Here is a 16,116-nt window from a genome sequence, read left to right as displayed (position 1 = left end):
GAAAAAAAATGTATAAATACATGTATATGTGAATACACATATATATTATCACATACTAATACTGCCCAATACCTAAAACTGTCATTTGATTCAGAGCTTATTCTAAACTCATTTTGTACCTCAAGATTTTTACTGCCATTCATCCACTCATCAAATATTTTTGAGAGCATCTATCAAGTAGGGCTTCCCAGGCGGTTCAATGGTAAAGAAACTGCCGGCCAATGCAGGAGACTCAGGTTTGATCCCCGAGTCCAGAAGTTCCCCTAGAGTAGTAAATGGCAACCCACTCCAGTATTCTCGCCTGGAGGAGCCTGGAAGGCTACAGTCCATGGAGTTCCAAAGAGTCAGATACAACTGAGCACGCACACATGCACACATTCTATCAAGTACTGTGCCAAACAGATGGAGACAACAGACATTTAAGTAATACCCTAGTGTTTTAAGGAGTTCACAGTTTAATGGGGATAAGCGACACAAAAACAATTGTAAGACACATAAACACCTATAACATAAACGTTACAGGGACTTCCCTGGTGGCCCAGCGGTTAAGAATCCACCTGCCGATGCAGGGGATACAGGTCCAGTCCCTGGTCTGGTGGGGAAGATTCCATGTGCCTTGAGGCAAATAGGCCTATACACCACAACTACTGAGCCCATGCACTCCACAAGAGAAGCCACCACAACGAGAAGCCCATGCACTGCAACAAAGACCAAGTGCAGCCAAAAATTTTTTAAAAAAGGAAACTATAAATCTTATAAAAGGATTATGAACTAGTGATTGTTAAATTACTTCTCAGTATTTTAATTACATCACCATTATGTCACACATTGTGACAACCTCATGCTCTCTTCTGGGCTCTTTCAAATCCTTCATTTTACTCCAGTCCTTAAAGTTGGAACAAACTGATCTAGTCCTTCTTTCATCACCCAGCTTCAGGAGCCTTTTAAAACTGGATAAACTCTCCATTCTGAATAAGGGAAAGTGTAAAACCATGGATTGGGGCATTCCTCATGTTACCCTTGGAGAGAGAAGGGAGAGACTTGCAGCTCAGAACAGCTTCCCAAATTAGTGAAGCTGCCCAGAAACAGTAATCCTGAAAACCTTAAAGGAGCTGAAAAATAGCAAAACAGACCATTAAGTCCCAAGAAACCAACTTTAGAGTCTTGTAGCTCCAAAAGAACCAAACTGGGAAGGGAGGCAACAGTCTACAGTACCCAGAATGCCATTTTTTAGTATATAGGAAAACTGTATTTGAAATGTATTATTTATACTGAATACTTCTTTCTTATAAGTGATATGAACAGATTCAGGTATGATTTAGGCATTGCAGATATGAATAAGTGACATAAAAGTACAAACAAGCTAGAAGACATTTCCACAATAATACAGCCCAATTCTTAAAACCATTTCATGTACAGAAACATCGTTTACTGTATTTTCAAATTGTACTAAAATCAGTGACCAAACTAACCAAGATTGAAAATTTAACAAAAGACCACAAAACCAGCAGTATCATGTATAACTCACAAGAAAAGTACAGACTTCGGAATTCAGAGACCATCAAGATTTTCCAGAAGGAGCTATAAATATTGAAATTCATAAGACCTTATGACAGTACCTTTATCTTGTTTTTCAATAAAATATAAAAAGCAATACAAAAAATTCGTTGGGCATACATTCACAAAGAGTTTCTCTTAAGGCATATTTTTACAAAGTTGTAATCATGGACTCCAATCACTAGTGAATTCTTTTATCACTTAACATCCTATCTGCTACAGTCTAGTATTATACTTTAATGGCTTCCTAATACTACATTGAGTAGCCATTTTTAATAATTTCCCAATCTTTTTTATATTTACCATATAAAATAATGAAGTTAGTATTCATATGTATACTATTTTTTCTGTATTTTAAATTATCTCATTAGACTACACTCTCTTCTAGTTCTATTTTTATCAGGATAGACTTTGTGTCAATTGGGACTTAATTGTGATTTTAAAGGCAAAGTTAAAAGTCACTCAGTTGTGTCTGACTCTCTGCGACACTACGGACTATACAGTCATGGAAATATCCAGGCCAGAATACTGGAGTGGGTAGCCTTTCCCTTCTCCAGGGGATCTCCCCAACCCAGTGATCGAATCCAGGTCTCCCAAATCACGGGTGGATTCTTCACCAGCTGAGGCACTAGGGAAGCCCAAGAAAACTTGAGTGGGTAGCCTATCCCTTCTCCAGCACATCTTCTGACCCAGGAATCGAAGTGGGGTCTCCTGAATTGCAGGAGGATTCTTTACCAGCTGAGTTACCAGGGAAATCATTTTAAAGGAATGAAAGCTTAAATTAAGTAGATTATATAGAGCTGGGGATTCTGGGGCTCCCAATCATTGAAATTCCAGAGGCAAAGGAAGACAGGAAGAACGAAAACAATCTGGACAGAACAATAACACTACTTTAAAAATGAGAAGACTTAGGAAACTGGGTGATTTTAAAATATAATACTAACATTAAGGTTTCAAAACAATCTTTTATCGTCGAATAAAAGGATATTACTAAGTCCTCCTATCCCAGAAGATGGGGTTCTGAGAAAGCTGTAAAAACAAAATTTCCGGTGGAAGTTTCTCCTAAGTACAGGAGTCAAAAAGGCTACTACTTGCGCGGGGCGGGGGTTGGTGGGCCGACGACGACACATATATTAACTATTACTTTATTAAACGAATACATAATGGGGGTATAAACGAAACAAGATTGGCAAGAAAATAATCGTTGATGAAAATGGGTGCTTTAAATTTTAATAAAAAGTTTAGAAAAATAATGAATACGCTAGCATAATAGAAAAACTATGACCAGCTCTTAATTTCAGTTTTACTACTACAATGAGTGGAAGTGACTCTCTTTGCTATTACCTAATTATTAAACGGGCGCTCTTGGGTCCCGATCCTTGTAAAACTTGATGCAGGTCGAGTTTCCAGTCCTCTCACCTGCAGAACCGCGGAAGGGAGCAATGAGAACTGAAGAGGAGGGGCGCAAGGACAAGACCACAGGCTCCTCAAAAGACCGCTCATCACACAAGGGATCAGCGAAAGGGGTCAAAGGTCGCGCTTCCGCTAAAGAAAAAGGCAATTTCGCCCAGGGCCCTCCCTGGAGGCCGCGCCGCCCAGGGGAGGCTGCCCGCCTCGGACGCGGACTCCCTCCGGCACCAGGGACACAACCGAACCGAAGTCTCTCTGGGCCAGAAGAGATGGCGTGAGGGAAGTGGCCGAGAGCGCCGGCCTGGCCCTGTCCGCGTCGGGTGCCAAAGCCCAGGCCGCGGCACTTCCACCCCAGGGTAGAGACGGCTCGAAGCAAGGACAAGAAAGTTTGGCGGTGTCACACATCCACGACTAGCGGTCTTCGAGCTGCTCGCGGCCCTGCCACGCCCCCGAGCCCGGCCTTCGGCGGCCTTCCGCGCCGCAGCCCCTCCGGCCTGACCCAGGATCATTCTGTTTCTCCTCACCTGCCACCTCAGAATAGTCCAAATCCCTGCCTAGGGACTTATAAACCCGGGGCGCAGTGTGGGGAAGAAAACAAAGACGCTAGACCCTGAAAATGCCCACTCACCTGGCCAAATCCGGACGTGAAAACGGCAGAGACGCAGTTGGAAACCAAGACTCAGCATCCAAGATGGCGGCTCCCTCTGCCTCAGCACAGCGAGCACAGGCGGAGGAATCCGCGGGACCGAGTTAGCCACGCCCTCTTTCCAGGGATTGGCTGCGCGCCCGCCGCTCCTGGGACTCATGCCCTGAGGGCCTCAGGGCTCCCCTGCCCAGATTCCTTCGGAGCCGGCGCAGCCGGGGACTACTTCCCGCGGCGGAGGCACGGAAGGAGGAAACAGACTTGTCACGCCTACAGAATCACCTGCTGGGGCGTGCCCTGGGTTTCGCAGGTTACTCCCTGGGCGCGGGGAGGCTGGCAGCTGAGGTTTGTTTTCCGAGTCCGCGCCCAGTGCCTTGTTCGGGATTGTTCCAGTCCGTGGAAAAACCAGCTTCAGCACGGCCTTCCAAACATCCAGAGTTAGTCTGCTTTCGTCCCGCGCTCGACTTCACTCGCCACGGGGACTTTCCTCCTGCGTCTCGGTTCATTTCGTCAAATTACCTGCTAAGCAGGTTTCCACTCTTCCCTGGCAGCTGACGACTCTTTTTCCGGCTCTTCGCCCTCCTTCCTTAGTCGTCCACCCTCTCGCTTACCCACTCTTATACTCCTGCCCCGCTTTTTTAAACCAAGTCTGATTGCTCTTTCAAACAGAATACCGATAGTTTTTTAAGTAAGATGTTTCCTCTCACCAGCACATTCTCTGGGAATTTACCTTATCTCTGTATTCAGAGAAAACTTTTTCTTTTAGTTATCTTTGTGCTTAACTTGAAAACTATTCTGATTAACGTTAGAAGGGGTTTCCTAAGCACTTGGCTTCTAGAAGGAGGTAATCCTGCCCCCTGCTGTACTGGGTGCATCTACCAAGACCAAAATTGTGGTTTGCTAAATTGTGATGAGGTAATCTGACAAAGATGGAACCAAGAGTAACCATATGAGGTTTATATTAATTTATAAGTAATGTGTCTCTCTAACTACTTCCAGTATTTCTAAATTAGAAGCAGCTTTCAGAACCTCAGTATACAGTGCGTGGTTCCTTTTAAAATGTATGGATTTTTGTTGTTGGTAAATACATGCATATAAGAATTGAGTACATTCTGCAATAAAGCAATAGCGTCTAAAAAAAAAAGTGAGCAAATTGCTTGGCTCTAAAAAGGCTTAGAAACACAGCAACCACATGTCACATGGACCTTGTTTAGATAGCCTGAATTTATCCCCACCAGGGGCTTCCCTGGTGGCTCAAACGGTAAAAGAATCTGCCTGCAATGCAGGAGACATGAGTTAGATCCCTAGGTTGGGAGTTGGGAAACCCACTCCAGAAAAGCCTGGCAGGCTATAGTCCATGGACTCGCAGAGTCAAGACTGCAGGATTCCAGTTATTTGAGGAATTTAAAGAGGTCGGCTCAAGACAGAAGGCAGAATGGTGTGGGAAGGGAGAATGGGGAGTTACTGTTTAATGAGTACAGAATTTCAGTTTGGAATGATGAAACCGTTCTGGTGACGGATGGTGGTGATGGTTACAGAACCATGAATGTACTTAATGCCACTTTACTGTACAACTAAAGCTTTTATAATGGTAGCTTTTATGTGTATTTTACCACAATAAAAAATATTCATTGTAAAAATTTTCAAATGACGTCTGTGTCATGCTGCTGCTGCTGCTAAGTCTCTTCAGTCGTGTCCGACTCTGTGCAACCCCATAGACGGCAGCCCACCAGGCTCCTCCGTCCATGGGATTTTCCAGGCAAGAGTACTGGAGTGGGTTGCCATTGCCTTCTCCACTGTGTCATGGTAGAGAATTAAATAATATACTAGTGAATTAAATGGAAAACGTGGCATCTGCAAGAAAACTGGCTTTACAGAAAGAGGGCTAAGAGATACAATAACCAAATGAAATGCATAAAATTCAGTTGGATCCAGATTGGGAAAAAAATACATATTTGGGAGAACAACTTGGGAAATTTGAATATGTACTAGATATTAGATATTATGGAATTATTGTTAATTTTCCTTGGTATAATCATGTCACTGAGTGGAGAATGCCCTTATTCTTAGAAGATGCCTGCTGAACTGTGTAGAACTGAAGGATCATGGTGTCGAGAACTTAACTTTTATATAGTTCAGAAAACAGAAAGTGTGTGTGCACAACTAGGCTATTATATGTCTTAATGGGAATTGTTAGGTTTTCCCCCAGAAACTACCAGACTAAGCTAAGATCTCAGCAATAAGTATATATATAAATATAAATATATATATATATGTATATAACGTGCACACACACACACGCACACATATATATTTGGATGTGCCACATGGCATGTGGGGACCTTAGTTCCCCAACCAGGGATCAAAACTGCACCCATAGTCTTAACCACTGGACCATCAGGGAAACCCAAGTATATTCTGATTCTGTTCTGTCAGTTTAAAAACAGAATCAAATGGACTGATTTCAATACTCTGTTTTTTAAGGACAGAAATATATTTATTGTTTTTACTAGTTTGAGAATATATATGTAAAGTAAACTGAAAGGCCTATGCACACCTTCCATGCCATTGTTAGTTTTTGGAATATATTATTTCAAAATTTTATTTATTTAAAATTTAACACAAATAGGATAACAGTATACACTCTATTCAGTACACTTGGGCTTCCCTTGTGGCTCAGCTGGTAAAGAATCGGCCTGCATTGTGGGAGACCTAGATTGGATCCCTGTGTTGGGAAGATCCCCCGGAGAAAGGAAAGGCTACCCACTCCAGTATTCTGGCCTGGAGAATTCCATGGACTGTATATAGTCCATGGGGTCGCAAAGAGTCGGACACTACTGAGCAACTTTCACTTCACTTCTTCAATAAACTTGCTTTTATTTTTAAGTTGGAAAGATTTTTATTCCCTATTGGATTGATATGCAAGGTTGTAAAGTACTTGAAATCACCTTTTTTTAAAACTTTTTATTTTATATTGGAGTATAGTTGATTAGAGGGCTTCTTAGGTGCCACAGTGGTCAAGGATGCCTGCCAGTGCAGGAGACTCGGGTTCAAATCCTGGGTCAGGAAGATTCCCCTGGAGTTGGAAATGGCAACCTGCTCCAGGATTCTTGTCTGAAAATCCGACGGACAGAGGAGCCTGGCAGGCTACAGTCCACGGGGTCGCAAAGAGTTGGACATGACTGAGCAACTAAGCACACACACATAGTTGATTAACCATGTTGTATTAGCTTCAGGTGTACAGCAAAGGGATTGAGTCATACATATACCTATTCTTTTTAAAATTTTTTCCCGCTTTCCCATCTTGCAAGATGGCGGGTAAAAAGGCTGAGAAGCCAGATACTAAGGAGAAAAAACCTGAAGCCAAGAAGGCTGATGCTGGCAAGAAGGCTAAAAAGGTGGAAAAGGTGAAGAAGGTTAAGAAGGGGAAGCCCCACTGCAGCCGAAATCCTGTCCTGGTCAGAGGAACTGGCAGATATTCCCGATCAGCCATGTACTCCAGAAAGGCCTTGTACAAGAGAAAATATTCAGCACCTAAATCCAAGGTCGAAAAGAAAAAGAAGGTTCGTGTTCTTGCTACTGTCACAAAACCAGTTGGTGGCGACAAGAATGGTGGTACCCGAGTGGTCAAACTTCAAAAAATGCCTAGGTATTACCCTACGGAAGATGTGCCTCGGAAACTGTTGAGTCATGGCAAAAAACCCTTCAGTAAGCATGTGAGGAAGCTGCGTGCCAGCATCACTGCTGGAACCATTCTGATCATCCTCACTGGGCGCCACAGAGGCAAGAGGGTCGTTTTCCTGAAGCAGCTGGGCAGTGGCTTGCTACTTGTGACTGGGCCTCTATCCCTCAATCGAGTTCCTCTGCGTAGAACACACCAGAAATTTGTCATTGCCACCTCCACTAAAATCGATATCAGTGGTGTGAAAATTCCAGAATATCTCACTGACACTTACTTCAAGAAGAAGAAGCTGCGTAAACCCAGACACCAGGAGGGTGAGATCTTCGACACAGAGAAATACGAGGTCACAGAGCAGCGCAAGGTTGATCAGAAAGCTGTGGACTCCCAAATTCTGCGAAGAATCAAAGCTGTCCCTCAGCTCCAGGGCTACCTCCACTCTGTGTTTGCTCTTACAAATGGAATTTATCCTCACAAAGTAGTATTCTGAACTTCTTGCAAAGAACCTAATTAAATAACTTGTCATTTCAAAAATAAAAAAAATAAAAATAAAATTTTTTCCCATTTAGGTTATTATACAATATTAGGTAAACCTGCTTTTTATACTTAATATATTCTGCATATCTTTTTATATCAATGCATATCAATCCATATTATCTTTAACAACGGAAGCAGGTATATCATTATTTAGCCAATCTTTTACTGATATTTAGGTAGATTCCAACATTCCAATAGGTGCCATTGTGGATATCCTTCTAAAAATATCTATGCATACTTTCAGATTATTTCTTAAGGATGCAGTCCCATAAGTGGCATTGCAAGGTTAAAGAGTATGCATGTTTGAAATTTGGATACCCATGTTATTTATGGGTTGAATTATGTCTCCCCACCAATACATGTGTTGAAGTTCTAACCCCCAGTATCTCAGAATGTGACTTGACTTGGAGATAGGGTCTTCACAGAGGCAGTCAAGTTAAAATGAGTTCATTAGGGTGGGCCCTAATCCAATATGACTTGTGACCTCTAAAGAAGGGTAAATGTGGAGACAGATACAGGTATGGGAAGAAAACCATGTGAAGATGAAGGCAGAGATTGGCAGAAGAGTCTATGCATGGAGCAACACCCAAGACGGCCAGCAAACCACCAGAAGCTAGGAGAGAGGCCTTGAACAGTTTCTTCCTCACAGCCCTCAAAAGGATCTAATCCTACTAACAGTCTGATCTAGACTGTCCAGGCTCCAAAACTATGAGACAATAAATGGCTGTTGTTTAAAGCACCCAGTTTGTAGTACTTTGTTATGGCAGCACATGCAATCTAGCACAACCCAGCACTAGACTGCTCTCCAAAAAGGTTCCATGACTGTATCTACCTTGGGTCCAGCTTCTCCTACTCTCCAACTGTAGGTGTTATCAACCTTTCTCATCCTTTGGAAGCTAAGAAGTTATGTTAATTGGCACATCTTTGAAAATAAGATTGACTATCTTGTAAACAGCACTCATAAGAGTCTTTTTACCATTTTCCTAAATTATTTTTAAAATAATTTTTTAAGTCATGCATAAACATGGCAAACCACACACAGCTGAAAAAGATGGACAGCAAAAATTAAGTCTCTCTGACCCTTAGTCCGTCAGTCTCTTGACTCTAGAAGTAATCATTGTTACCAGATTCTTGTGCCTTTGAGCAAGTTACTTAATCTCTCTATGCTTCAGGTTCTTCATATGTAAAATGGGAATAATATCACCTACATTAATAAAGTTGTTATGAGAATTAAATGTGTCAGTTATAAACAGCTCTTAGAACAGTGTCTGACAATGTTAATGCTATTGAAGTCCTTCCAGTGATACTATCTGTAAGGCCATATACATAAATATGACTTTTGTTTTTAAACATGTAGTAGCATACTACACATTCTACAGTTGTCCCTCGGTATCAGCAGATTGGTTCCAGGAAACTCAAGGATACCAAAATCTCAAGTCCCTTGCATAAAGTGCTGTAGAATTAATATTTTCACATACCACCTATGATCCTCCATGCACACATGCTCAATCACACCTGACTCTTTGCAAGTCCATGGATGGTAGCCTGCCAGGCTCTTCTGTCCATGGGATTCTTGAGATAGGAATACCTGAGAGGGTTGCCATTTCTTGCTCCAGGGGATCTTCTCAACCCAGGGATCAAACCCGTGACTCTCTCACACTGCAGGTGGATTCTTATTCCATTGAGTCACCAGGGAAGCCTCACACAATCCTCCAATCTACTCCAAATCATCTCTAGATTTACTTATAATACCCAATACAATGTAAAGTATATGTAAATAGTTGCCAGTGAGCTGAAAACTCAGTTTTGCTTTTTGATACTTTCTCCAATTTTTATTCACAATTGTTTCAAGCCAAGGTTGATTGGCTCCATGGATGAAGAACTCTTAGGTATGGAGGGCTGACCTTATACTGTAACTTGTTTAGTACTATAGCTTGCTTTAAGATACATATCTCAGAGATTGCACCATAGCAGCAGTTATCAATAACTCTCATTCCTTTAAAAAGCTGCATAATACTCCATTTTATGTGAACCATATATTTTAAGCACTGCTCTATTGATGGGTGTTTACATTATTTCTAATATTTTGCCTGTATAAACAATGCTGCAATGCTTAAATATTTGCCTGTGTGGATTGTACAAATTGGGTAAATTCCCAGAAGCAGAAGAACTGGGTCAAAGTGTAGGTATATTTTTAATGCTGATAGATATTGCCAAATCACCCTACAAAGAGGAAGTGTCAGTTTACACCATCACCACCAATGTGCTGAGAGTTTCTATTTCCCCATGCCATCAGTAATAGTGTGTTCACATAACTTTTGGAATCCTTGACATTTTTGGACCCTTGAACAAACCATAACAGTGAAGATGAGTGAAAAGTGTCATCAAGCCACTGTCTTGCTAAAAAATGATATGCTTCACTTAGAAAAATTGCTTCTAACTCAGCAATTTCTTGGATTCAGCAATCATCACCTGTGTCCTGTCCTGTCTAATTATTTGTCCTATATCAATGTGAATTGTACTACAACCTGCCAATTATTCAAAACAGTATCTCTATCCCTGGCTGACTAGACCAGTTTTGATCAAAGCAAAACATAATCCAAAAAAAACCAAAATGACTCACACTGTTTCACTTGAAAATCCTGCTTTGCTGTTAGGATAAAAATTAACACATAACATTTCTTTGGTTAACTAACCAGTAATTCTATTTTATGTATACATTATAACTCGTGGCTATAACTAAAACTTGATATAGTACTTGAAGAGTCTTACAAGCTTGTAAGACAAAATGTCAGGCCTGTTTTTGTACAGCCCTTCCAGCTAAGAATGGTTTTTACAGTGTTAAGAGACTGCGAAAAAAAAAAACAAAACAGGACTTCCCTCTCTGTCCAGTGGTTGCAAATTTGCCTGCCAGTGCAGGGGACATGGGTTCAATACTTGGTCGAGAAAGATGCCACAGGCCGCTAGGCAACTAAGCCCATGCTTCACAACTATTGTGGAGAAGGCAATGGCACCCCCCTCCAGTACTCTTGCCTGGAAAATCCCATGGAGGGAGGAGCCTAGTGGGCTGCAGTCCATGGGGTCGCTAAGAGTTGGACACGACTGACCGACTTCACTTTCACTTTTCACTTTCATGCATTGGAGAAGGAAATGGCAACCCACTCCAGTGTTCTTGCCTGGAGAGTCCCAAGGACAAGGGAGCCTGGTGGGCTGCCGTCTATGGGGTCACACAGAGTCAGACACGACTGAAGCGACTTAGCAGCAGCTAACTATTGAACCTGTCTCCTAGAGCCCAGGAGCTACAACTACTGAAGCCTGTGCCCTAGAGCCCGTGCGCTGCAAGAGAAGCCACAACGAGAAGCCTGTGCACTGAAATGAAGAGCAGCCCCCACTCCCTGCAACTGGAGAAAGCCTGCAGAAAGCAACAGAGTCTAAGCACAGCCATAAATAAATAAATAAATCTTAAAAAAAAAAAGGCAGAATAATATGTGACAGAACCCTTATATTGCCCACAAAACCTATTTGTAAACTTTACAGAAAAAGTTTGCTGAGTGCTGGGGCTTCCCTGGTGGCTCAGCTGGCAAAGAATCCACCTGTAATGCAGGAGACCTGGGTTTGATCCCTGGGTTGGGAAGATCCCCTGGAGAAGGGAACCTACTCCACTATTCTGGCCTGGAGAATTCCATGGACTATATAATCCATGGGGTCATGAAGAGATGGACAAGACTGAGCGACTTTCACACACAACAGAAGAAGGGCTTCCCAGGGGCACTGGTGGTAAAGAACCTGACACAGGAGACAGGGTTCCATCCCTGGGTCAGGAAGATCCCCTGGAGGAGGGCATAGCAAGCCACTCCAGTGTTCTTGCCTGGAGAATCCCATGGACAGAGGAGCCTGGTGGGCTACAGTCCATGGGGTCACAAAGAGTTGGGCACGACTGAAGCAACATAGTAATTTGCCTTTTTTTTTTAAGGACTAACAGTTACAAAGGGGCAAGTCTCAGAAAGTTTTTAGGCTAGAAATTGTAAAGTGAAATAGAAACCACTCTGGATATCTTCCTAATAAGGTCTAGAAAAAAAAACACGTGCATGTTTTAGAGCACTTAGGAAATGACTCCTCAGAGAACTTATGAACATGAATAATTTTGGCTATATACAGATATTAAATATATCCACGGCATTTTGCAGTTTATAGGGTACTTACAAGCATATTAACTCAATCTGAGGCTCATAACATTCCTGTGAAGGAACTGTAGGTCAGAAATGTCTATTAACTTTTAGAAGGGGAAAGTGAAGCTTAGAGCTGTAGAGTGATCAATCCAAGATCAACAGCAGTAAGTGCCAGGATCAGATCTTGATTCCAGATCTTGAGACTCGACATGATATAATTTTCATAGGTCCACATTTCCATAATAATTTGCATCCTCCTTTTACCTTCAATTTGTGTATGAGTTTATCAAAAAAGAAAAAGAAAAATGCATTAAATCACAATTATAAACTCTCATTTGAGTTCACATATCAGATCAAAAGGGAATTCTCAAGTCAGATTCTTTTCATGACATTTATCCTGATTGCAATCATCTTATAAAACTTAATTTTTCCTTAAATGAATTCAAAGACATGAAAACTTATAACTCTATATTCCAAATATAAACTCCATCTCCTTAAAACATGATGTTCTTATCAAGACTGTATGAATCTGCATAAGGATAGACATATAAGACAATAAAATAGAACAGAAAATCTAGAAATAAATCAATATATTTATGGTCACTTGATTCTAAACAGGGATAACAAGAGAGTTCAATGGGGAAAGAATAGACTTTTCAACAAACAATGCTGAGAAAACTAGATATATGCATAGAAAAGAATCAAGTTGAACATTCCTGCCTAATACCTATTCAAAAATTAACTCAAAATTAATCAAGGAGTAAAATATAAGAGCTGAAACTATAAAATTCTTAGAACAAAATATACATGGAAATCTTTATGACTAAGGACTAGGAGATGGTTTCTTAGGTATGACACCTAAGTCAAAGGCAAACAAAAGGAAAAATAGAAGAACTTTGGTGCTTCAAAAGACATTACCAAGAAATTGAAAAGACAACCTACAGTAGTCTAGTATCCAGAATATTTTTTTAAAAACTTATAAAACAACAATAAAAAGGCAAATAACTGAACTTAAAAATGCACAATGCATTTGTGAAGACATTCTCCAAATTGTTAATAATAAACCCAAGAAGATGTTCAACATTCTTAGTCATCAGTCAGTCAGTCAGTTCAGTCGCTCAGTCGTGTCTGACTCTTTGCGACCCCATGAATCGCAGCACGCCAGGCCTCCCTGTCCATCACCAACTCCCGGAGTTCACTCAGACTCACGTCCATCGAGTCCATGATGCCATCCAGCCATCTCATTCTCTGTCATCCCCTTCTCCTCCTGCCCCCAATCCCTCCCAGCATCAGAGTCTTTTCCAATGAGTCAACTCTTCGCATGAGGTGGCCAAAGTACTGGAGTTTCAGCTTTAGCATCATTCCTTCCAAAGAAATCCCAGGGCTGATCTCTTTCAGAATGGATTGGTTGGATCTCCTTGCAGTCCAAGGCACTCTCAAGAGTCTTCTCCAACACCACAGTTCAAAAGCATCAATTCTTCATCGCTCAGCCTTCTTCACAGTCCAACTCTCACATCCATACATGACTACTGGAAAAACCATAGCCTTGACTAGACAGACCTTAGTCGGCAAAGTAATATCTTAGTCATCAGGGAAATGCAAATCAAAACCACAGTGAGATATCACTTCACTGTATTACAATGTCTATAATGAACAAGACAAACATTAACAAGTGTAGCACAGGACATGAAGAAACTGGAACTCTCATTCATCACTGGTAGGAATGTAAAATGATGCAGGCTCTTTGGGCAAAAGTTTGACAGTTCCTCAAAATGTTAAACACAGAGTTACCATATGAACCAACAATTTCACTCCTAGGTGTACACTTGAGAGAACTGAAAACATGATCACATAAAAATTGTACACAAATGTTCACAACAACATTATTCAGAAGAGCCAAAAAGTGGAAACAACACAAATATCTATCAACTGATGAATGGAAATAAATGTGGTATATCCATACAATGAAATATTATTTGGCCAAAAAAAGGAATGAAGTACTAACACACACATAGCAACATGGGTGAACCTTGAAAACTTCACGCTAAGTGAGAAGAGCCAGCCACAAAGGCCCATTATTGTATGATTCCTTTTATGTGAAATGTTCAGAATAGGTAAATCCATACAGACCCAAAGATTAGTGATTGAAAGAGGCTGGAAGGAGGAAGAAGAGGGATTGACAGCTGTCTGGGGTTTCTGTTCAAGGTGATGAAAATGTTTTGGAATTAAATACTTGTGATTTTTCACAACCTTGTGAACATACTAAAATCCACTGAGCTTTACTTTAAAAGGGTGAATTTCATGGTATGTGAATTATAAATTATAAATCATTTTTAAATGAAATTCTTTAAGTTATCCTACCAATATTATTGTAATGTAAAGCCCTAACAAGGTTTTTGCAGGAGCCAATAAATATAAACAAGAGGATATTTCAAGGGAAAGTTAATATAGTTAAAGTGGCAAAATAATAGCATTAGTTCATAAGTAGACTGGGAAAGTAAAAGTAAAAGTGAAGCTGAAAAAAAAAACCCCAAGATTAATGAAAAAGTCTTCTAGATCCAGAACATGTTTAGTTGAGAGCAGAGAAAAAGTAAACTAATTTCTTATTTAATAATTTTTCCCTTGTTTGACTATAACCCTGAATCATAACACCTCAGAGGCATTTCTAGGGTGTGTGTGTGTGTATTAGTTGCTCAGTTGTGTCCGACTCTTTGTGATCCCATGGAACTATAGCCCACCAGGCTTCTCTGTCCATGGGATTCCCAGGCAAGAATACTGGAGTGGGTTGCCATTTTCTTCTCCAGGGGATCTTCCCAAGCTAGGGACTGAATCCATGTCTCTTGCAATGCAGGCAGATTCTTTACTGTCTGAGCCACCAGGTAAGCCAATTTCTAGGGTACATGAAGGTTTTTAAAATAGCATTATTATGACTCTATTTTACTTGCAGTTCAAGTAGATGAAACCAACCACCCAGTATTACACATTATTATATGATGAAGCCAAGAAATTTCCCTGGAGGCTCTTTCCTAATGCTTTACCTGCTAGCTATTTTCATGATGAAAATGTCAACTATGTCAATTTTAAAGTGACATAATACAGCCATATTTGTATCCTTCAGTCTAAACTCATGAAGAATTACTGTTAAGTACAAAAGCCAGTGTTTATTCCAGCTTACATTCTTACACTGTCTAGAAACCTTCTGGTTGGATGAGAATATTCCATTTTCTGGTTACCTACCCAGAAATTAAAATTTTAAAGGAAATTTTAATTTTTTATTTTAAAATGAAATTTAACTTAAGTTCAAGAATAATAATTTCTACCTCAAATCCCAGCCACAATGAATGAATAAGCCATTTACCAAAGAATTGTGAAGGAACAAGATCCTCTCACATTAAACACAAGATGGAGACAATGATATCATCTCTTGAGAGATTTCTGGAAAAGTCATTTTGCAAGAGTGCTTTATGTAAATACCAGGACTTGTTGCTTTATAAGCAAAGGTCAGCAGTCTCTTTAGCCTCCTCTTTGTAAGGTCAGTGATCATACGGGATACATGCATAAAGCTTTCATATATTAATTTTACTTAATCGGTACACCAACCCTACGACAGTAGAGACTAGAAATTATTACACTATTATCCATTTCACATTTTAGGAAGCAGGGGTTCAAAATAGAGAAGTGACTTGCCCCAAGTAACCAGGCTTGTAAGCAGCACACTCAAAACTGGATCTTCTAATATCAGATTTCACCTTCTTTCCACCGCATACCCTACTTCTCCAAGTGAGCCTTATCAAAGGCAGGCACACATTCTACAATGAGAGGGATGACAGAATGAGAGGTAAGGAAGGGAAGTGGTGAGGAAACAGAAGGGAACGATGAGAGGGGAAAGAAGTGTTTTATTAAGAAATGAGTCTAACCACTCTCAATTGACCCAAATGTCCCTTAAGTGGCAACAATGCTACAAGTTACCCTTCTCTGAATTAATCCTATGCCGCCGGTGTACAGCTACTGTTATTAGTTGAGAATCATGTTCGAGACTTACATGTCTAAAAGGAATTAAAGATTTTTCTCCTCCGGGTTTCTGACAGCTGAACCTAGCCCCTCCCACAGTGGTCCGTGGC

The 16,116-nt window shown here is 40.8% G+C and overlaps 2 protein-coding genes across 6 annotated transcripts in view; one reads left to right on the top strand and one right to left on the bottom strand.

The window, feature by feature from the left end:
• The window catches only part of IST1 (IST1 factor associated with ESCRT-III), a 36,094-nt gene extending 32,399 nt beyond the window's left edge, over nucleotides 1–3,695 (bottom strand). For 3 of the 5 annotated variants that reach the window (XM_040253198.1, XM_040253196.1, XM_040253197.1), the window contains exon 1: nucleotides 3,596–3,695. The gene's annotated coding sequence lies outside the window, so the exon portion shown is untranslated. The remainder of the gene's footprint in view (nucleotides 1–3,595) is intronic. The other 2 variants (XM_040253200.1, XM_040253199.1) reach the window with 1 other exon arrangement.
• A 3,191-nt stretch (nucleotides 3,696–6,886) lies between these two features.
• LOC120872666 (60S ribosomal protein L6-like) lies at nucleotides 6,887–7,823 on the top strand. Its single transcript, XM_040253194.1, has one exon. It carries the CDS (start codon nucleotides 6,922–6,924, stop codon nucleotides 7,777–7,779), a length of 858 nt encoding a protein of 285 aa, XP_040109128.1. The 5' UTR covers nucleotides 6,887–6,921; the 3' UTR covers nucleotides 7,780–7,823.
• Nucleotides 7,824–16,116: the final 8,293 nt, after the last annotated feature.

Source organism: Oryx dammah, unplaced genomic scaffold (assembly GCF_014754425.2).
Source record: "Oryx dammah isolate SB20612 unplaced genomic scaffold, SCBI_Odam_1.1 HiC_scaffold_13, whole genome shotgun sequence".
NCBI lineage: Eukaryota > Metazoa > Chordata > Mammalia > Artiodactyla > Bovidae > Oryx > Oryx dammah.
Note: the sequence above shows the minus strand (reverse complement) of the source record. Positions and strands in the feature narration are given on the sequence as shown.

Excerpts from the sequence above, each read along its gene's own strand:
- LOC120872666 (XM_040253194.1), top strand. The coding sequence starts at position 6,922 with ATGGCGGGTAAAAAGGCTGAGAAGCCAGATACTAAGGAGAAAAAACCT.